This window comes from Chiloscyllium plagiosum, chromosome 25, assembly GCF_004010195.1.
Source record: "Chiloscyllium plagiosum isolate BGI_BamShark_2017 chromosome 25, ASM401019v2, whole genome shotgun sequence".
Classification (NCBI taxonomy): domain Eukaryota; kingdom Metazoa; phylum Chordata; class Chondrichthyes; order Orectolobiformes; family Hemiscylliidae; genus Chiloscyllium; species Chiloscyllium plagiosum.
In genome coordinates this window covers 26007547-26030250 of record NC_057734.1, presented here as the reverse complement: position 1 = coordinate 26030250, position 22704 = coordinate 26007547, and the positions used below count along the sequence as shown (strand labels likewise).

General features: G+C 39.1%; 1 protein-coding gene across 1 annotated transcript in view; it reads right to left on the bottom strand.

Annotated features, from left to right (window-relative positions):
• The window catches only part of LOC122562685 (MLX interacting protein), a 136236-nt gene extending 114290 nt beyond the window's left edge, over window positions 1–21946 (bottom strand). Inside the window, exon 1 of the mRNA XM_043715758.1 lies at window positions 21535–21946. Coding sequence (XP_043571693.1) covers window positions 21535–21839 — 305 coding nt within the window. The 5' untranslated portion in view covers window positions 21840–21946. The remainder of the gene's footprint in view (window positions 1–21534) is intronic.
• Between the last annotated feature and the right edge of the window lie 758 nt (window positions 21947–22704).

Genomic DNA, 22704 nt, shown 5'->3' with positions numbered 1-22704 from the left:
GGGCATTGGAAGTGCGATAGGTGGAAAGAGGTTAAGGTGAGGGTGATAGACCAGCGTGGGGGTGGGCGTGGAGAGGTCAGGAAGAAGATTGCAGGTTAGGAAGGTGGTGCTGAGTTCAAGAAGCAACACATTTTCAGCTCTGATCTCCAGCATCTGCAGTCCTCACTTTCTCCTAAAATAACACAGACCACATCAACTACCTTACCCTTATCAATCATTCTTTTTACTGCCTCAAGAAAATATTTAAATCAAGTTAATCAGACATGATCGTCCCAAACCGATGGTCCTTGATTTCTCTGCATCCTTTGAAGTGACAGTTTATCCTCTCAGAACTGATTGTGTAAATTACATGATTATGCGTGCATGCTGGAGTCTGGCTGGCTGCACTAACAGCCGCTGACTGTACTGGAGAGTTGAGTTATGCAAGTAGACATTTAGCAGCTTTGGTGAGGCTAGTAACTGAGCTGTTCAAATGTGCCAGTACACTTGGAGTTATGGGACCTTAGGTTAATAGCTCATCCAAGAGATAGCATTTCAAACAGAGCTGTATGACAACACTCACTAAGCTGAACACCATCAAGGGCAAATCAACCCCTAACCTCTACCACCTAGAAGGATAAGGGTTGCAGGTGCATGGGAACACCAACTACAAGCGACTTCAGGTCACATATCATCGACTTGGAACACATCACTAGTCCTTCACTGTACTAAATTAGAGACAAAAAACTGCAGATGTTGGAATAGAGAGTAGATAAGCTGGAGGCTAGAAAAACACAGCAAGTCAGGCAACATCAGGTGGTGGAAAAGTCAACATTTTGGGAATAACCCTTCTACGCCACTGTATTAAAACCACAGAACTCCATTTTCAACAGTCAAACTAAGGACAGCTGTGGGTCAAGAAGGCAAATCACAAGCAATCTAAAACAAACAATAATTCATTTGCGGTTCACAAAAGCCATTTACTTTAAAGCCAGGCCTCAAAATCATTTTACAAGAAATCACCAATGCTGCAGAAATACTTAAGTTCGTTATTAATCATGATGGTTGTTAATCACCCATCAGTTACTGGTGATTAAAAACTAGAAACCCTAATTTATATTGAAAAACATACAAAAAAGGTTTACGCTGAGGTGGGAGAGTCCAGAACTAGAGGGCATAGGTTTAGAGTGAGAAGGGAAAAATTTAAAAGAGACCTAAGAGGCAACTTTTGCACACAGAGGGTGGTGCATGTACAGAATGAGCTGCCAGAGAAGTGGTAGCTCTGATCTCCAGCATCTGCAGACCTCACTTTCTCCTCAGAGAAGTGGTAGAGGCTGGTACAATTACAGCATTTAAAAGACATCTGGATGGGCAAATGAATAAGAAGGGTTTAAGAGGAATATGGGCTAAGCGCTGGTAAATGGGACTAGATTAGGTTAGGATACATGGTCGGCATGTACGAGTTGGACCGAAGGGTCTGTTTCCGTGCAGTACATCTGTATGACTCTATGCGACATAACGCTTACCATTTTCAGTGCATCCAACTAGACATTAGTCTCCTGAGATGAATTAACATTGAATACAATAGTGGAAACAAAATTTAAAAATCCAGAGTTCCGCTTTTGCCATTAATAAACAGCTGAAAAATTGAGCAGGCAAGATAACCACTATTCTGCTGTACATGTTTTGTGTAACACTCACTTACAAAAGAAACCTGCTCATGTTACTAATTATAGATTTTTTGAGCAAGTTATTCAATAACTTTCACAGCAAAGGATATAAAATTAAATGGGGGGGGGGGAAAGAGAGGGGGGTCCAAGTTCATAATTTTGGTTTCCTCCCACAATAAACTAAGTCACTTGTTAGATTGTGTGGAGCCACAGAAGATGGGGCAGATACTAAATGAGTATTTTGCATCAGTATTTACTGTGGAAAAGGACACAGAAGATATAGAATGTCGGGAAATAGATGGTGACATCTTGAAAAATGTTCATATTACAGAGAAGGAAGTGAAACGCATAAAAGTGGATAAATCCCCATGATCTGAGCAGGTTTGCCTAGAACTCTGTGGGAAGCTAGGGAAGTGATTGCTGGGCCTCTTGCTGAGATATTTGTATCATTGATAGTAACAGGTGAGGTGCCAGAAGACTGGAGGTGCCACTGTTTAAGAAGAGTGGTAAGGACAAGTCAGAGAACTACAGACCAGTGAACCTGACATCGGTGGTGGGCAAGGACTGATTAGGGATAGTCAACATGGCTTCGTGTGTGGAAATCATGTCTCACAAACTTGATTGAGTTTTTTGAAGAAGTAACAAAGAGAATTGATGAGGGCAGACCGGTAGATGTGATCTATAGGGACTTCAGTAAGCGTTCGACAAGGTTCCCCATGGGAGACTGGTTAGCAAGGTTAGATCTCATGGAAGACAGGGAGAACTTGCCATTTGGATACAGAACTGGTTCAAAAGGTAGAAGACAGAAGGGGGTGGTAGTGGAGGATTGTTTTTCAGACTGGAGGCCTGTGACCAGTGGAGTGCCACAAGGATCAGTACTGGGTCCACTACTTTTCATCATTTATATTCAAAGTTTGGGAAGATTTGTCGCTAGGGTGCTCGTTGTTGTGGTTCTGTTCGCCGAGCTGGGAATTTGTATTGCAGATGTTTCGTCCCCTGTCTAGGTGACATCCTCAGTGCTTGGGAGCCTCATGTGAAGCACTTCTGTGATGTTTCCTCCAGCATTTATAGTGGTTTGAATCTGCCGCTTCCGGTTGTCAGTTCCCAGCTGTCAGTTGCAGTGGTCAGTATATTGGGTCCAGGTCGATGTGCTTATTGATTGAATCTGTTGAGTCCTAGTGGTCGCAGTAGTCTGGCTGTCAGTTCGGAAATGCTCTTGATGTATGGTCAATATACCGACCACTGCAACGGACAGCTGGAACTGACAACCGGAAGTGGCAGATTCAAACCACTATAAATGCCGGAGGAAACATCACAGAAGTGCTTCACATGAGGCTCCCAAGCACTGAGGATGTCACCTAGGCAGGGGACGAAACGTCTGCAACACAAATTCCCAGCTCGGCGAACAGAACCACAACATCATTTATATAAATGATTTGGATGTGAGCATAAGAGGTACAGCTAGTAAGTTTGCAGGTGACACCAAAATTGGAGGTGTAGTGGACAGCAAAGAAGGCTACCTCAGGTTACAACAGGATCTTGATCAGAAGGGCCAATGGGCTGAGCAGTAGCAGATGGAGTTTAATCTGGATAAATGCGAGGTGCTACATTTTGGGAAAGCAATCTTCGCAGGACTTAAACACTTAATGGCAAGGTCCTAGGGAACGCTGCTGAACAAAAAGACCTTGGAGAGCAGGTTGACAGCTCCTTGAAAGTGGAGTCACAGGTAGATAGGAGAGTGAGGAAGGTGTTTTGGTATGCTTTCCTTGGTCAGAGTATTGAGTACAGCAGTTGGGAGATTATGTTGTGGCTGTACAGGACATTGGTTGTGCCACTGTTGGAACATTGCTTGCAGTTCTGGTCTCCTTCCTATCGGAAGGATGGTGTGAAACTTGAAAGGGTTCAGAAAAGATTTACAAGGATGTTGCCAAGGTTGAAGGATTTGAACTATAGAGAGAGGTTGAATAGGCTAGGGCCGTTTTCGTTGGAGTGCCGGAGGCTGAGGGGTGACGTTATAGTGGTTTATAAAATCACGAGAGGCATGGATAAATGGAAAAAGGTCTTTTCCCTGTGGTGGGGGGAGTCCATAACTAGAGGGCATAGGTTTAGGGTGAGGGGGAAAAAGATATAAAAGAGACCCAAGGGACAACTTTTTCACGCAGAGGGTGGTACGTGTATGGAATGAGCTGCCAGAGGAAGTGGTGGAGGCTAGTGCAGTTACAACATTTAAAAGGCATCTGATCGGTATATGAAGAGGAAGGGTTTGGAGGGGTATGGGCTGGTTGCTGGCAGGTGGGACTAGATTGGGGTTGGGACAAGTTGGACCGAAGGGTCCGTTTCCGTGCTGTACATCTCTATGACTCTATGTTTAACTTATAAGATGATTAAGTTTTAAAATCTCACCTTAGAGAAGAAAACAATGTTCTCAATGAAAAACCAATGGTGAGTGTTGTGCGGAAAGAAACTGAAACATATTGAAAATCAAGTAATAATTTTCACAACTTGACATGCAGAGAAACCGAGAGATGGTTTGGGGCGTGCAGGGTGGGGGTTGGTAGTAATGAAAAGACAGGGCACACAAGGCAAGGGCAGCTGCTGCTGTGAAGAAAGGATGAACTGTTTGCTTGTTAACAATGAAGCCAAATGCTTGTAAAAGTTTCTTCTCTGTTGGAAACAAAAGGAGCAGATCCGACTTTGCAGTTTACAACTGGGACATGCTGATAGAATTTAGGACCAGAATATCAGACTGAGACAAACAATTTTTGAAAGAAATTGCAACATTCAATCTGACATGCAGGCAGGGAATGTGAATCAGAAACTGGGAATATTTTATAACTTAATATTGCAAGACTAAAATGTCTGACCAAAGTTGGGCACAGAGAATGGGGTTAGAAAAAAAAGCTTGACTGAGTTAAATAATTAATGTGTATATTTTCATTTCTTTAGCTTGGTGCACTGTTTAAACTACATTTATCTCAGTTATAGTAACAGACCTAAAATGTGATCTAGTCCATTAATAACATAATTCAGTCACTAAGAAACTAAGCTCTCAAAAATCATCAATCTCTATGGAGATCATAATACAGAGAAAGCGGCACAAAGGCTGAGGGGTAAACTGATGGAAGTACTATATATAAAATTATAAAGGAAGATGTATAGAGTGAATATTCAAGAGTCATTATGCCAGAGTAGAAATGTCAAATACTTGGGGCATAGGTTTAAGGTGAGAGAGGGAACATTTAAAGGTAATGTAATCTTACAGGGAATACAGGGATATGGACCAGAGGCAGGCAAATGTGATTAGCTTAGAATGGCATCATTGCTGTCACAGATATGGTTGACTGAGGAACCTGGTCCTGTACTGTACTGTTCTGTATGATGCTCTTAGTAGTCAAGTTTTGCGCTTTAGTTAGTTGCATGCCCCTGCCACTGATTTACTGGTTTAAAATGTGCATACAATTCAGCTATGAAAGCAGAGGAATACGTAAGGAATTTTAATAAGATGAAATGTAAATCCTACTAATTTTGCTTCTAAAAAGAATGCACATTTACGTTCTTCAGCAAATTTTAAGTTTCAAGCAGGAATATATAAAATACTAATTAGGGTTTAATTATTTTAAAAAATGTTTTATGTGCATTTTTAAAAACAATTTTTGTTTTTAAATTTATTCAGCAAATAAATAGGGCAGCATTATGACTCAGTGGTTAATGCAGCTGCTTCACAGCATCAGGGATCGGGTTTGATTCCAGTCTCGAGTGACTGTCTGTGTGGAGTTTGCACATTCTCCCAGTGTCTGTGCTGTGCTGCGCTTCTGCTGGGTGCTTCAGTTTTCTCCCACAGTCCAAAGGATGCACAGGTTAGGTGGATTAGCTATGCTAAATTGCCCCATAGCAGCCAGGGATGTGCAGTCTAGGTGAATTAGTCATAGTAAATATGGGGCTATGGGGATACGGTGGGGTCTGGATGGGATACTCTTTGGAGGGTCCGTGTGGACTCAATAAGCCAAATGATCTTTTTCTGCACTGTATGATTCTAAATAAACCAAATGTAATCCAATGTACTGTTATATGTTAAGAACTATTAGCACAATATTTATGAGTTTTCACGTCATTTTTCTCTTTTGAGAATTTTTCACCTCATTTTAATTGCCACTGTAGAATTTATATTTCTGAAAATCAGCTACAATTTTCAAATATACTGTCATGACAATTTCACAGGATTTTTCCAATAGCTCACTCCAGTTTACCTTGTGACTAACTGAACCATATAGATGTGTTAGCATTGTTGCTTTAAATGCAGTTTACGGCATTTAAAATATGTTGAGTCAACATCAAATAATCAGAAGAATGTTCCTTTCATCACAAACACAGTGTTAATCTTCACATCAATTGCCTTTGATTATCCTTTTTACAATCAAAATGTATAATGCAAACAGAATCTTTTCAGGATCAGGGAATTAAAAACTTTAATTGACTTTATGTAAGCCATTTGGTCAAGTATATTAACTGCAATCCATATCTCAACATTCAGCGTTTAAGAAAACATTTATACTAATCTCTGCACCTAAACATATTTTTTCAGTGGTTCTTCAAACCAATGCTATGCAAAAATAAGTCTTATGTGGCTATTTTCCTATACAGGAGAAAGTAAGGACTGCAGATGCTGGAGATCAGAGCTGAAAATGTGTATTTTCCTACATACACTTGACACAGTCATCAGAAGTAGTGAAGGAATGATTGAGTAAAGCTTTTGTTCAGCAATGTAAATTTTAAATATAGGGTCAAAGACTATACAGGTAGGAATTCAACAGTGTAGCTTTGAGTTACATGGTAGTAAGGAAAGTTGCAAGTAAGGTAGGTAAGGAGATGTAGGTTGGGAAAAATGCAAAAAAGTGGTCACAAATGCCTCAATCATCAAAACAGTAAGAATGAAAAGGGTCATTAACACAAATACTTTATATGGAAGGAGAAATTGAGAGAGGATAGAAAAGTCACCATTAAAAGCTGAGATAGAGATTACAATCAAAAGAATAAATGCTAAAGGTAGAAGAAAGGAAGCTTCCCCCAGCAGATGTTCAATGTGATGCTTAGAGAGGTATGAAATAGCAAGAACATTATAAAGGCAGGCAAAGGATCGGGAGCGTCTAACAAGCCAGGTTTAACTGTACAGGATTCAAAATATAAATTGGCAGGTGTCAATAGTCCTAAATGCCCATCAATACCTTGTGAGCCTTTTAATATAAAAACCTACTCACATACAAGTGCAAAGATCAGGAAGTAATTATTTTTCCATACTCAGTAGCTTAGCATTGATTTTTTTTTCAAACACCTGCATTTCTCTCACTCAAAAGTATAACCACATGTTTTATGGTCAACTGCATTTTTCACAATATCATCAAACTGATATCAAAGTGGAGCAAAGATTTAGACTAGGATTTGCAGGTAGTAGCAAAGCGATGACACTTGCCACCAACCTTGAAGAAAGCAAACCACAAAGCTCTGCTCATCTTTATCATGTTAATTTCCTCTTTTCAATAGAAGTCTGAATTTGGCATCAAGCCAATATCACCACAGGTCCAGGAACAGTGATAAAATCAAGCAGAGTTGGCAGCCAGAAGAATTTTCTCACAGTCAGAAAAACAAAAATAAAACTTCTAAAAAGTGGAGAAACCCAAACAGTATGGCAGCATTTAGCAAAAGAAAATTTGACTATTAAAGAACATTTAACAATTCAATTGTTTTGAGCTATCAAACAGCAACTTTGTCATTTTCACCTCATTTTTAAACTATAGGGCCATCAGTCAGACAAGATCATATGTAAAGAGGTGTAAAATCTGTACCAATCTTGGAGTATAATAAAATCTATATGGGAAAGCAATCATCAAGACAATTTCTTGTGAAAATAATACTCCACCAATTATCAGTGAACACGGATACCAACCACAGTAAAACATGCATTTAATACTCTGCAAGTATATTCAAATATTGCTAGATCGTCCAAGTAGCCAGCTCAAACATCATTGACAAAGGACTGGCCATAAGCAGCTGACAACATTTTAATTTAGAGAATGTGGTGTCCCACAGGACAAAGAGGAAAAAGGCCAGTCTGAAACAAATAATCCTATTCTGCCACATACCTGCTGCTCTCAGCAAATGAGACCACCTTCCTCAGTAATGCCAAGGTCATCATGTTTTGCTTGACTGCAGTATTTCCAAGATGCCTATCTAACATGGATTTGTACAAAAGCCAAAAATTTCTCCAGCACAATGCTGCCAAGACCAAACCACACAATTCAGCACTTGACAGTAACTGCACCTTCACTCATGATTCCATTCTATGTTTTGGCAATTTGTTCACACAGAAGCCAATGGTGCACAGCCTCTGCATTATTTACTTCTTAAGTTCCAAACAGAGCAACACATTGTGATGACAGCCTATTACTACTGTGAAATAAGTTAAAAATCACAGGACCAGATTATAGTCCAATAGGTTTACTTGAAAATACAAGCTTTCAGAGTGCTGCTCCTTCGTCAGGTAGCCAACATTAGAATCCTCAATGACAAACCAGGTTGACTTCCCTAACAAAAATTGTGTTATAGTCCCCAGTTAGAATCGGCACAAACTAAATTCTACCACTCATATCATTTTCTGGGCTAGGTCTTGCATAGTAATTAGGTCTATTAAATCCCAACCAGTACCCTTTCCCCCAATGTATGGTATCAAAATCTTGTCTTTTTTAATAAAAACATCCATTCAATAGCACAGCACCCAGCAACCTCTACTGTTACATAATTTCAGCTGGTAACTTTCATACTCTGATCAACTGCATTCATTGTCCCCAGAGGCTTTCAGCCATCAGCCATCACACGCTTTTATTCTGGAATTCCTTTTCTAAACTCTCTCAACTTCTAGGCCATATAAACCAACTGATGAATATTTGTAAATCAGGAAGAGTTAGTTCTCTCCTTCTGGTTAAAAAAAATCATGATATGTGGGTGCTTCTGGCTAGGTTAGCATTTACTGTCGTGCCTGAAGTGCTCTGAAGAGGTTGTGGTAAGCTGCTTTCCTGAACTGCTGCAATCTTTGGTGTGGTGGAACACCCACAGTGCTGTTAGGATTGGAATTCCAGGCTTTTGACTTCGTGATTCTGAAGGAACATCAATACGATTCCAAGTCAGGAAAATGTGTGGCTTGGAGAGAAATTTGGTGATGTTACAGTCATTAAGGAAACTGACTGAGTTGCAGGGTGAAAAGGCCCCAGTTCTAATGGGCTTCATCCTAGGGTCTCATCTTAGGGCCAACTTTCTAAAATTCGTTAAATTTGATCAAAGTCGCATCAGACTGGAAGTAGTAAATATTTTTCCTCTATTGAAGGGAGAGAGCAGAAAATAGGAACCTACAGACCAGTTAACTTGGCCTCTATCATGGAAAAAGTGTTAGAATTCTCCTAAGGAGATTATTGCTGGGGAGGGGCATGCAAGAAAACCTCAAGATAATGGGAAGAGTCAATATGATTTTACGAAAGAGAAATTATCCTTAACCAATTTACTAGAGTCCTTTGAAATAGTAACATGTGCTATGGATTAAGGAAAGCCTGTAGACATTCTGCACTTGGATTTCCATAAGTTATTGACAATATGCCACTCAAACAATGTTGTGCAACGCAGGAACATATGGTGAAGGTGATGGTTATTAGAAAAGAGTAGAAGTGAAAATAGAAGCAAAATACTGTGAATGCTGGGGACTTCAAATCAAAACTTAAAGTGCTGGAGAAACTCAGCAGGTCTGGCAGCATCTGTGGAGAGAGAAAAACAAGAGTTAACATTTCAAGCTCAATGACTCTTGTTCAGAACCAAACAGGAGGAGTGTAATTTGACCAAAGATACATTGGACTCAGTTTTTCTCGCTCTACACATGCTGTCAGAACTTAGGTTCTCCAGCATTTGCTGGTTTCATTATAATGAGGATAGAAGATTCACTGGCTGGCAGAAAACAGTACACTAAAATGGGTCTTTTTCATATTGGCAAGACATGATAAATGGAGCACTGCAGGGTTCTGTACTCAGTCCTAGCTTTTTACAATTCATGCTCCCTGAAAATAGACACACAGAAAAGGTGGTAAAGACATATGACATGCTTGCCTTTATCAATTGGGACATTAGGTACAAGAGTCAGGATGTCATTTGCAGCTTCATAAGACTTTGGTCAGGCTGCACTTGAGTATTGAGTTCAATTCTGGTCGCCACATTACAGGAAGGATATGGATGCTTTGGAGAGGGTGCAGAAGATGTTTACCAGGATGCTGCCTGGATTAGAGGGTATCAGTATGAAAGGCTAGAAAATCTAGGGGTTGTTTTTTTCTGGAGCGACAGAGGCTAAGGAAAGACTTGATAGAGTCTATAAAATTATGAGATGCATATAGGGATGACAGTCAATCTTTTTCCCCCAGAGTTGAAAAGTCTAACAATAGGGAGCATTCATTTAGGGTGAGAGGGGATAGTTCAAAGGAGATGTGAGGGGCAAGTTTTCTACAAACACAAAGTGGTAGGTGTCTCAAACCTGCTGCCAGCTGTGCTGGTGGAAGCAGATACAATGGGGTGTTTAAGGGACCTTCAGATAAGCACATGAACATGCAAGGAAAGGAAGGGATATGGACCAAGGGCAGACAGAAGGGATTAGTTTAATTTGGCATCACGTTTGGCACAAAATCCTGGGCCAAAGGGCCTATTCCTGCACTGTATTGTTCTATGTTCTATATCAATAACTTGCAAGAGGGGAGCAATGGCATAGCAGCTAAATTTGCAGATGACAGAAAGTTAGCTAAGAAATATGAGGAGATTTCAGATGTGTGAGTGGGCTAAGTGAGTAGGCAAAGATTTGGCAGATAAGTATAATGTGAGAAAATATAAAGTTGTTTACTTTGGCAAGAATACTAAAAAAAAAGTGTATAACATAAATTGAGAATGGCTTCACAATTCAGAGATGCAGAGAAATCTGTGTGTGCTAATGCATGATTCAAAATTGAGAATGGCTGCATGATTCAGAGATGCAGAGAGATTGGTGTGTGCTAATGCATGATTCACAAAAGATTAATATGTAGGTACAGCAAGTAATTAAGATGGCTAATGGAATGTGATCATTTTTTAAAACAGGAATTGAAAATAAAACGATTTATGCTTCAGTTTGCAGAGCATTGATGAGCATTACAGTTACAGTGTGTGGTGTTGAACTCTTCATTTAAGGAAGGATGTAAAGGCCAGTAGTTTTACTAGATTGGTATCTGAAATGGGTGGATTGTCTAGCTGATCTGGTTTTCACCAGAGTCTAGAAACATTGAATATTTCCCGTTGAGGGCAAGTCCAGAACGAGGGATATGGTTTAAAACTGACAGGTCATCATTTAGAACTAACAGGAGGAGATTTTTCTCTCACACAAACATGCAACTTTGAGTAGATTGATTCCCTTCCCTGGGAACATCTAAGGATAACAGGAGTAGGTGGGATTGTAGAACTTGAAACAAATAAATCAAGGGTGATTTTATTACTGAATGATAGAGCAGGCATATAGGACTGAATTATCTATGTCTGCTCCTTATTCACATGTACATATTTATATGTGCATACATACACAATTATCAAGATATTTAAGGCAGATGTGTGTTACATTTAAAACAGACAATTATAAAACCCACATGTATTTTCAGTCCAGGATAACTTCACCTTTATGAAAATCACAAAGAAATTCCCAGACTAAACAAATTCTGATCAGTAAAAGTTTTACCAACCAGTACAATTATAAAAGCGAACAGAACTTCAATCACTTAGGATATGGAGATGTGAGGTAAAGGTCATGGCCACATTTATTTTTCAGAACTACAACCTTAAAGACTTGGTTTCTGTTTCTTGTTGGAGTAATTTACATAATTTAGGAATTACAACACCACTTCTCATCCATTGTTAACACAACTTAAAAACAGCTAGTACTAAAGTTTTGCAAGCTTCAGCTCTTGAGCAATAGGTTTGGCACCATTCTACATAGCTTATTTGAGCTTACTGATATTTTGAGAAATCATCTGAACAAAATACTAGACATAACACCAAAAATGAAAACAGCTGTGAAAGCATAGAACCTCTGATTTGAGCTCTATTCACTTTTAATTGCTATTGTGCATTGGTTTGGCTTTACTCTTTTAATGTCATCACAAATTCCAAATCCTATTCCAAACATTTCAATGCAAGAATACCACTTTAGCATCAAATTGTGCCCTGGGTCAAAACTAAAATCACTGTTACTGGAAAACAAGATTGCTGATTATTCCGGCTGATGCAAACCCAAAAAAACACACACACTTAAGTCCACCCACAACACTAGCATCAAACTTAGTGCTTCACCGACTTGTGTAAGTGAACAAAAAACATCTTGTGATTCTACAAAGATGAAAAGTAAAAGTATTTGCACCTTGTTCTGGTCAAACCAAAACCACCACGAAACAGATTAACTGTTCATTTTTCTTGTTGGTATTTGTGTAAAAGTCATTTAGTACTTTAATGAAAGTTAGCTGTTATGTTAGGCTGGATAACATGAAATAAATATTTAAAAAGCTTACTTTTTTGGGCAACACATGAAAGATCCTCTGCAAGCACATTTTCTTTTAAAATAAACTGCCTACTAACAAATGGTTTAGCTCAGTTGGCTGGATTGTTGGTTTACAGAGCAGTGTGGGTTCAATTCCATCACCGGCTTGAGGTTACCATGAAGGACTCTCCCTCCCTCATCTGACATCTGCTAGCCGTCAGGTTAAATCACCACCAGTCGCTTCTCTCTAAGAAGAGAGCAGCCCCTATGGTCTGGTAAGAGAATGGTGGCACAACAACAAGTTAACAAACATGCAGTAATGTCTTTATACTCCAGTAAAACATGGAACATTTTCCAATTCTGTTTTACTCCTCACAATTCAGGCTAATCCACTATTAGGGATTACTATTTCCATATTCTTGTATCTCAATTCACCTAGTGAAAGTCATAAAATTAGCATTCTTGCCTTTTAAAAAAAAGGATCATGTATAGTTTGAAATCTCATGACAGTTAAATGCCATAGTTGTTTCCAATTAAAATGTTGTCTGAACAGAAAAGTATAATTAAACATGGAAAAAAATAAGTTATGAGTGGCCAATTTGTTTTCAACTTTCTGGTGAAAACACAAAGCATATGAATTTCTAACATCAGTCTTCAAAGCTAGTAGTTCTGCAAAACAGCACTTTGCACCAAATACTTTTAAAGCCAGGTTTTTGAAAACAAAATGTTTATGCCAATATATACAGTGATCGCAAAGATAACTAAGGCAGAAGAAGCCTATCATTAGATTTAAAAAAGCATGTCAGCAAACATGTAAGAATGTTTATTATAAAACAATAAGTAAATTGAAGCTATTCACATCAAACATCAGAACACAACCAAGGAAGATTTGTCGACTACTTGTAAAAGAAGTTTCCAATACTTGGTTTAAATGTTTATTTCCTGCTTTGTAAATTTTCCTCCACCATTGAAGTCTCCTTTCATGTTAATTTCTTAACTAACAAAGAGGCTTGCTTGCAACTCCCCTCCCCCAATATAACCCTGGGTTAGCCAACAGACAATATGCAAGAAGGATTTTCAGTGACTCGCCCTTTAATTTTCTTTTAAGCACTACGAGTTGAGACAAAAAACATACCCTTCATGGGGGAAAGGATTTAATGCCAACAGTTCTTTATGGTACTTCAGCTGGCTTTAATTTATATTTTTCAACTACTTTGATTCTCCATTTCTGTTTTTTCATATGTTGTCTACACTTTACTTTTCTTAATTCCACTAGTTTATGAAACATTCCTACCTATATTTATGATATAACAGAATCCAAAAGTCCTATATTTACATGTTTTGAAACTATGCATCCTGAGCTAAAATCATAAACTACGAATCAAAACATTCAAAATCATCTCTTGCTAACTGAAATAGAACTGACAAAAATACACTTACTAATCTGCCAGATGAGGAAGCAATTTTATTTTGAAGTTTACTTCCATTACCAAACATTGAAGCAGAATCATTTTTAACAAATTTATTTCAAAAGGAGCTTTGTTCTGTCTCTATTTCAACTGAACGGAGTTTAGGCATGCGTATTAAAAGGAAAGAGATGAATTGAAAGGGGTAAATAAAACTTTGGGGTAAACGGTGAGCAAACAAACCCTTCAGTGTCAAATAAAGCAATTTCATTTATCTAGCACTTTTGATGACCATCCACTGTTGCAAAATGCTGTACAGCCAATTAAGTATTTTTAAAAGCGGATTCACTATAATAATGCATGAAACACAGCAGCCAATTTGTGCACTGTAAAATCCCCAAAACAATGTGATCATGACTAAATAATCTGTTTTTATGATGTTGACTGAGGGAGGCCAGGACATCAGAATAATTTCCTTGATGTCCTAGGTCCAAGCATCTTCAACTGTCTCATGAATAATCTTCCCTGCATAAGATCAGAAATGGGGATTTTCGCTGATGATTGGTGCTGAATATTGCACATTCATAACTCCTCAGCTACTTAAACAGCCTGTAACCAAGTGCAACAAAACCTTGACAACATTCGGTTTGTACATTGTACTTTGCTCAAAAACTGCATGCATTCACGTAGAACTCCGTTATCTCACTTTTTAGATTAGAATCAATCTAAACATCATGGCATCGACAGAACACCCAACGCCTTCAACATATTGTCTAGCTATCACCATTGTTAACAGCTAACCCAAGAATGCAACATTTTAAAAAAAAGGTTTTGTGATTTACACATAAAAGGAGTGAAACTATCACTGTATTCTAACAGATGAAAGGCTTAACAATCAATTTTTCAATGTATAATTTCAGTTATATCACACTAAATTTTTGCTATAAATTCTGTGTTAGGATTGAGCCCTCCACTATCACCCGATGAAGGAGCGTCGCTCCGAAAGCTAGTGTGCTTCCAATTAAACCTGTTGGACTATAACCTGGTGTTGTGAGATTTTTAACTTTGTACACCCCAGTCCAACACTGGCATCTCCAAATCTCGACAACATTCAGACTTGAGATGCTAAGCCACTAAATGCTGTATTGTAAGCCTTTTGGAGAATTACCGTTGATCAGAATCTGAACTGGATTAGCCATGTGAAGACTGTGGCTACAAGAGCAGATCAGAGGCTGAGAAACCCACAGTAATAAATCATCTCTTCCCTGCCCAAAGCCTGTTCATCATCTGCAAGGCATAAATCAGGTGTGTGACAGAATATGCGGATGAGTGCAGGTCAAGGAATTTAACACCAGGTAGGATAATCAGTCCACATAACTGACACACCATTTATCATCATCCACAACCGATACACGATAATACTGCTAGATGCCATTTACAGGATACGCTGCAGCAACTCAACATGGCTTCCTAAATAGTGCCATCTGAAACTACAACTCCAAGCAGAAGGACAAGCACACTAGATACATGGGAACACCTCTCCCTGCAGGTTCCTCGCAAAGCCACACCATCCTGACTTAGAATCATACAAATAGTCTTTCACTAGGTGCAATTCCCAAACTTCCCCCTTAAGAGCACTGTGGATATTTCTAGAGTGGTTCAAGACGACAATTCACTGACTTCACAAGGGTGATTAGGGACAGATATTTAATGCTGCCTTCATCAGCAATGTCCACACCCCGTAAGTATACTAAAAAAAACTCTTCTTTGAAATACTGTCATAGGATAGGTATGTGAACAGGCAGATAACACTTTGGTTCAATGTCTCATCCCAAATTATCTCTGGCAACGTAATGCACCCACAATACTACACTTGAATGTCATGTTTGACTTTGGCACTCAAATTCTGCAGTAGAATTTGAATCCAGAAACTTAGGAGCAGATGACAGTGGAACCAACTCAATTATGGGTAAAAATCTAGTTTAATTTGGGGAAGTTTAATAGCTCAACTTTTTAAATTAAAATATCTCTCAACAAGAAAATCCAGATAGAGTTTGGAGGACTTTGATTTAGCTGATGTTAGTGAGAAAAATGGGGTATTAAGATTGGCCTCAGTCCCTGGGTTAGGAAAATTCAAATTATCTTCTCTATTTCTGATCTCACTTTAGTAACGCTTGCATGTTGGGTGAGAGCAGGATCCAGCTCATGGAATATTCATTTTAATGGCTACCAAGAATAGCCATTTGGGCACTATGATGGCTGAGTGGTTAACACTGCTGCCTCACAGTGCCAGAGACCCAAGTTTAATTCCAGTCTTGGGTGACTGTGTGGAGTTTGCACATTCTCCCCATGTCTGCATGGGTTTCCTCTGGGTGCACTGGTTTCCTCCCACAGTCCACGGATGCGCAGGTTAGGTGAATTGGCTATGCTAAATTGCCCGTAGTGTTCAGGGATATGTAGGCTATGTGCATTCGTCAGGGGAAATGTCGAGGGGTAGGGAGTGGGCATACTCTTTGGAGGGTCGGTGAGGACCCTCCAAAGAGTATGCCAAAGAGTATGCTGGCATACTCTTTGGAGGGTCGGTGAGGACATGTTGGGGCAAATGGCCTGTTTCCACAGGGTATGGATTCTATGAAGATACTATACCTGTCATTTATAGTAACATGCACAACTATTTGATACTTTGTGTACACACTGGTCTAATTTCTGAGCTAATTCGGAATTCCTGAAGAAGGGCTCATGCCCGAAACATCGATTCTCCTGCTCCTTGGATGCTGCCTGACCTGCTGCACTTTTCCAGCAACACACTTTCAACTGATCTACAGCATCTGCAGTCCTCACTTTCTCCTAATTTCTTAGTTAATAATACACAATGTAAACCTACTGATTTTATTTCTAATATTTATTTCTAATATTTCCTCAACTATGCATGTTATTCTTGTTAAACGTTTACACTTTTATTTTTAGCTATGTGGGTTGATGTTTACACACAGATCAGTCACATTACAAATGTCTTCATGCAATGGTTCAAAAGGGCAGAGTTTTATAGATCGGTTATTATACAGAATTATGGATATCTATGACTGTGCAGTTAAAAGATAACCACACAATCTACAAGGTTAGCTTGAATTACTAAGGCGGCAACTATTGGTTACCAGATGAGAAAGAACATGGGATCAACTGCAATCAGTTGCTTTCTATAAGTCAATACCACTGCGATCTATATTATTTTCTCAAGGTTGCTTTTGTTTATTGATTCATCCAAGTGAAAGCTCAGATGCTATACTATATGACACCATGAAGTACAAAAGCATGAAGCACTGAAGTGATGCCAGTTTTAACCTTCACAATCCTAAAGGCTGAGAGGAGGAAAAAAAATACTGAACACAAAACAGAACCAGGAAGGTGAGGTTTTATTTTCCAAATGATATAAAACTAATAAGCACAAATTTTAGCATGACGCATTTTATTCACAGCGCAAACATCAAATCTTTGAGAACAATACTCCTCCCACCTGATACACCCATTAAACAAAGAATTTATTCTATCTACACGTGAAATATATTTGGCCTAAGCCATTGTAGTGATTTACTGTCAAAATGTCAGTTTTCATAGCTTATAGCCAGTACAGTAATAATTTAATTCAGTGAACTATTTGACTAAAGGTCATTTTGAATTTTTCTTTGCATAAAAAGTGCATTTTTAAATCATCCAGGAGTGAATTACTTTACATGCAGAGATGAGAAGTTATTTTTATTCCAAGAATACTAAATATATCCTACTCACTATTAATAACAAACTTTTTGTTACAGAATAGAATACTGTATACAGTTTTAGTCTTATCACCCAAGGAAAAATCAACTTGGCTTGAAGAAAATATTGCCGAGGTTCACTGGAATGATTCCTGAGAAATGGGGACTGCCCAACAAGGAGAGTTGAGTAGACTGGATCTACATTCTCGTGATCGTATTTAAACGAAGTTCTGAGTATCTGCACTACTAAACCCTCTAAGAGAATATGCTCTTTAACAAGTGAGTCTGTAGCCTGCTGTCAGTGTCAGAATAAGGGATCAGGCTAACATAAAAAGATTACATTCAAAAGATAGTTAATCTTTGCAATTCACTACTCCAGAAGGCTGAGACTGCTGAATCAACCTCAAGACTGTGGAAGATACCAAAGAAATCAAGTGAGCAAGAGATAGTGTGGGAAGGTGGTATAAGCAGAAGATTGGCTATGATCTTATTGAACAATGGAGCAAACTCAAAGGCTGGAATGATCCATTCTGGTTTCTTTCTTTTTACCATAATCTGTTCTTAGAATTTTTAAGAAGTGTTAGATTGGCATTCAATACAACACTCATGAGTAAATGAAGTTACGACATTAGTCCGTTCACAGTCTCGCAGAACTTTTGAAGAATAAGGATACCTCAGGTGAAATTTATTTAAAGTTGAATGACAGCTTAAACTGAAATCTGAATTGGACTCAATAAAAAGAAACTCAGCTTTCAATTGCTATCACTACATTAAAATGGGTAATTTTTATTTCCTGAGAGAGTTGAAAATGCTCCTTCAAAAGTCCTTGCAATATTCCAAAGATCAGTTGGAGTTGTGCCAATACAGATATCTTCCTCAGATACAACCTTTATATCTAACTTACTGATATTTGTATAGTTGGAAAATCTATGGCGTTCCTTATCATCCCCATTTTACCCCTCCTAAAATCTCCTCAGGCTTTTAACGCAAAGGTTGGGACTGCTTAGTTATCACTTTGTCCAATTTGCCCAACTTTTTAATTCTTAGATTTTAGAAAAGTGTCAGGCATTTTGGATCTTTGGCTTCTCAAATGAAAGTAGAAAATAGAAATTTGGAGATTTAGTATAATGCTTCAACAACATATCTGAAATAAAATTTAAATTCAAGTTGCAAACATATACAGTAAAATTCTCAAAGTATGGATGAAAGGCAATCGAATAAAAGCTTCCTAAAGTCATTTGAAAATTTTGGGAAGGAGCATTCATGATCAGTTCTAGACCCATACTCTTGCCTGGAGAAATTTGTAGACGTGGACTGGGAACAGGTTTTCGCTCTCCACGAGTGCTGCACAACTTGCTGAACATCTTCGGCATTTCTTGACTTTATTTCATGTTTCCAGCAACAACAATACTTTGCTCTTGTAGAGATAAATCTTATAGATCACATAGCAGCTGCCTGAGAAATAGCACACCACACTCTCAATGTTAAACAAAAAGCCCAAAGAACTGTGGATGCTGGAAATTAGAAACAAAAACAGAAATTGCTGGAAATACTTTCATGATTAGGAGCTTCATTCATTCAAGTTACACAGTAGCAAACAAAACAAACAGGAAATTGAAAATACTACAAACTAAAATGAGAACTGTAGGAACAGTGCAAAAGGGAGATACAGTCAGGACTGTTCTTCCACACAGCAATGCATAAACATGTGCAGCATACTTTCATACAAAGTCATAAGCCAGAAAAAAAATCTTAAAACGTGAATATGATGAAAAACCCAGATTATATAGAAATAGCTGAAACAGAATAAAGGCATTCTACTCCTGAAACCTGTTTAACACCACACACAACATGTTTGATCTACACCTCATCTCCATCTACTCAACTTTACAGATAGTATATTTCTAGGCAAGTAAATCAACTTGGTGTTTAAGATTGCCTTTTTTTGGCTTCAAAAATAAAACAAATCATGCTTTGGCTCATACTTGGTAGTATCAAACAAACTATTTTCTGCCAAGAAATGCTATACTCATTAGGAGTCAACATCAATTTTCTCTCGCAAAAATACATGTTTTGCCTATCTTAGAAATCGGAGTGTGGAATCAAACAGGCAACATGTACAGCGGTGTCATAATGTGTTTGAATGGGTTTATTAAAAACATCCTAAAGAACTCTGTTCTTGGGTAGATTTTCAAGTTAAAAATACTGACTTGTATGCCACAATTTATACTATCTATTGAAAATTTCCAATTCATCCAGGATTGGTAGCCTTTTGGAGGACAGAATTCCAGATTTCCACCAATCTGTTTTAAAATAATGCTTCCTAATTTTCACTTCTAATCTTGCTCTAACTTTATGATGTTCTCTGTTTCTCCATTACCTTTCAGCACTTACCCTCAAATTTGACCTTTTCGGACCTGGTGATATACTAGTGAACCTGCACTGTACCACTCCAAAACTAATTGTGTCTTTCTTGAAGCCATAGGTGGATACAACTGAAGAGATTCCATGCAACTAAAACATAACTTTCTCTTTTTTTTATTCAGACATCTTTGAGATTCCACTACAATTTGCTTATTTTTTTCCATTTGATTTGTAAACATGAACTTTCATGTCTCTTTACTCTCCTAGTTCTTACCTTCTGACCAATGCAAGTTCGCTGATCTCACACCTGCCCAAATTGATTCTAACTACTCCCAGCAAACATTCGCCCTCAATCTGTCCAACGTTTGTAAGTCATTATAAAATGTAAAGCAGTTAATCTTAAAAAGTAGCATTTATTATGTTCATTGCTAGAATATTTTCTACAGACCAATGCAGCAATGGTCAGTTTCAAAACCACGTAATTTAGGTATTCAAGGTCAATGAATTCCTTTTGCTCAGGTTTTTAGTTCAATGCAAAGTACAAAAAAAAAGTTCTAAATCAGACAAACTCAAAGAAACTTAACATCCTCACTACTGCATGTTAACATGATCATTTTCAATTATTTCCTTAACTTTTTCCTGTATATACTTTGCATCAATCTATTCCTTACATATCAATCAAAATAGCTTCACTCCTTCAATTTTTGAAAATGGGGTACTTACAAATTTAAACATTTTGTAGTCCAAAAATTGTGATAACTTTCTAACATAAGACATCAGTCTTCGTTTTTTTAAAAAATAGAAGTCCTGCAGATTCACTAGCTGATTCAAAATTAAAATGTTTTGTGTAAAAGAACAAAAACATACGTTTTTCAAAAACAGAGCAGTTATGACGACCTTGCATGCATTGCCTGAATAAACTGCGTTGAAATGTAATTATAATTATTCATAAAGAATTGCATAAATGTGAGAAATAGAAAAAAAAGTATGCATGATTTGGAGACGATGGTGTTAGACTTGGGTGGACAAAGTTAAAAAAAATCACAACACCAAGTTATAGACAAACAGGTTTATTTGGAGGCACTAGCTTTCGGAGCGCTGCTTCTTCAAGTGGTTGTGGAGCAGAAAAAAATGTCGGAGTATGGGGAAGGAGTCGGGCATAACGGATAAAACAAATAATCTCCATTCAAACGTGTGGAAAAAGTGTGTCTTTGTATAAGCCTATATTAAAAAAATTATATCGCGGGGAGAACTTTGCACTGCAACTTCAAGTGACAGATTAGAACTTCCGTCTAATGTTCTAAATGTAGGGGAAATGAACTCATTGGCAAGTCCAACAGCTTCAGTGGCCCCTGCGTGAACATAGAGGTAGAGTTCATGTGACAACAGCTACACAACTACAAGTTCAACCACATTAGAATAACGATCGTTTCAAAATATGCTTTCTCTCTCTCTCGTACCCACTCATCAATTTGAAATAAATGCGATTTCAAGCGTCGAGGGGAGGGAGGCTGGGCAGTGAAAAGCCACGCTGCCGATTTTGTTTCTTTTAAATTCAACTTGTTTGGGGCCTAGGGAAAGGAACAGGATCTTGCCAAAGCGTCTAAAAATAGCTTATGACGCCCAAATCTCTGTGGGTGCTGAAAAGGAAAAACAAAGATGAGTATCGAGTTTCTGGCTGCCCCTTCCCCCACTCTGCCCCGAACAAGCCGCTCAGAAAAACAAAGCCAAGGCTCTAAGATTACAGGCGGTACTTCCACCTTGCGGCCTCCTCCTGGCTCTCTCACCTGTACGCCAGAGTCATGCACTCGAACAGCTTGGTCAGGGATGCGTCGATGGAGAGATGGGACGTGCTGTACTTTCCGAAGCAGTAGGTCTGACATGTCTGTTTATTGACGGTGTCGAAATCGTAGCCTTTCTTGGGAGGGTGCTCGCGGTGCGGAGACGACACCATGAAATGCCCGCTGTGGATGATCTGCGGATCGTCCGACTTCTTCAAATTGGGCTCGTCGGCGTCCGAGTCGTCGTCGGGCTCCTGCTTGATGATCACCGGAGTCCGGGACGAGCGCAGCAAGAACACGTCCTTGGCCATCTTAAACGATCGAGCAGCTGTAAGGTGAAGCAAGCAAACATCAGCCACTTTCTCTCCAGAGCCTCATTCCCCTGCCTTCCCTTCATTCGGCAGCTTCGCCTCTGACGAGCGGGGGAGGGGTTTGGGGGGGGGGGGGGGGGAGGAGAAAGGGGGTGGAGGGTGTGGGAACAACTCGCCAATCACAGCTCGCCGTTTCTTAAAGGCGCATGGCAACTGGCGAGCGGCCGCTTCTAATTGGTCGGTTCAGTGACAACGCCCACTCGTGGCGGCCACAGCAGCGAGAAGCACAACAAGCAAATTGATCATGAAACAAAGAACTGCAGTTGCTACAGATAGTCAGAAAAGTCTACAAAGGGCCCTCCACCCCATCTAGTCTGCGCTGGTCAACAACAATCACGCAATTGCTATAATCCAATTTTCCAGCATTTGTCCCTGAGCCTTCTGAAACAAAAAACAGAAATTGCTATAGAAACTCAGCAGGTCTGGCAGTATCTGTGCAGAGAAAGCACAGTTAACCTTTCGTGTCCATGACCCGTCTTCAGAACTAGGAGGAGCTCGGAAAAAGTGATATTTGCGCTGATAATAGGAATCAAGGAGGGAAAGGAGTGAGTGGATAGGCAGAGAAAAGATAGGAAATCAGGCAAAGAATCAGAAGTAGAAACAAGACTAAGTCATACAGGAAAAGCGCAGCAGGTCAGGCAGCATCCAAGGAGCAGGAGAATCGTTGTTTCGGGCATGAGCCCTTCTTCAGGAATTCCTGAAGGGCTCATGCCCGAAACGTCGATTCTCCTGCTCCTTGGATGCTGCCTGACCTGCTGCGCTTTTCCAGCAACACATTTTCAGCTCTGATCTCCAGCATCTGCAG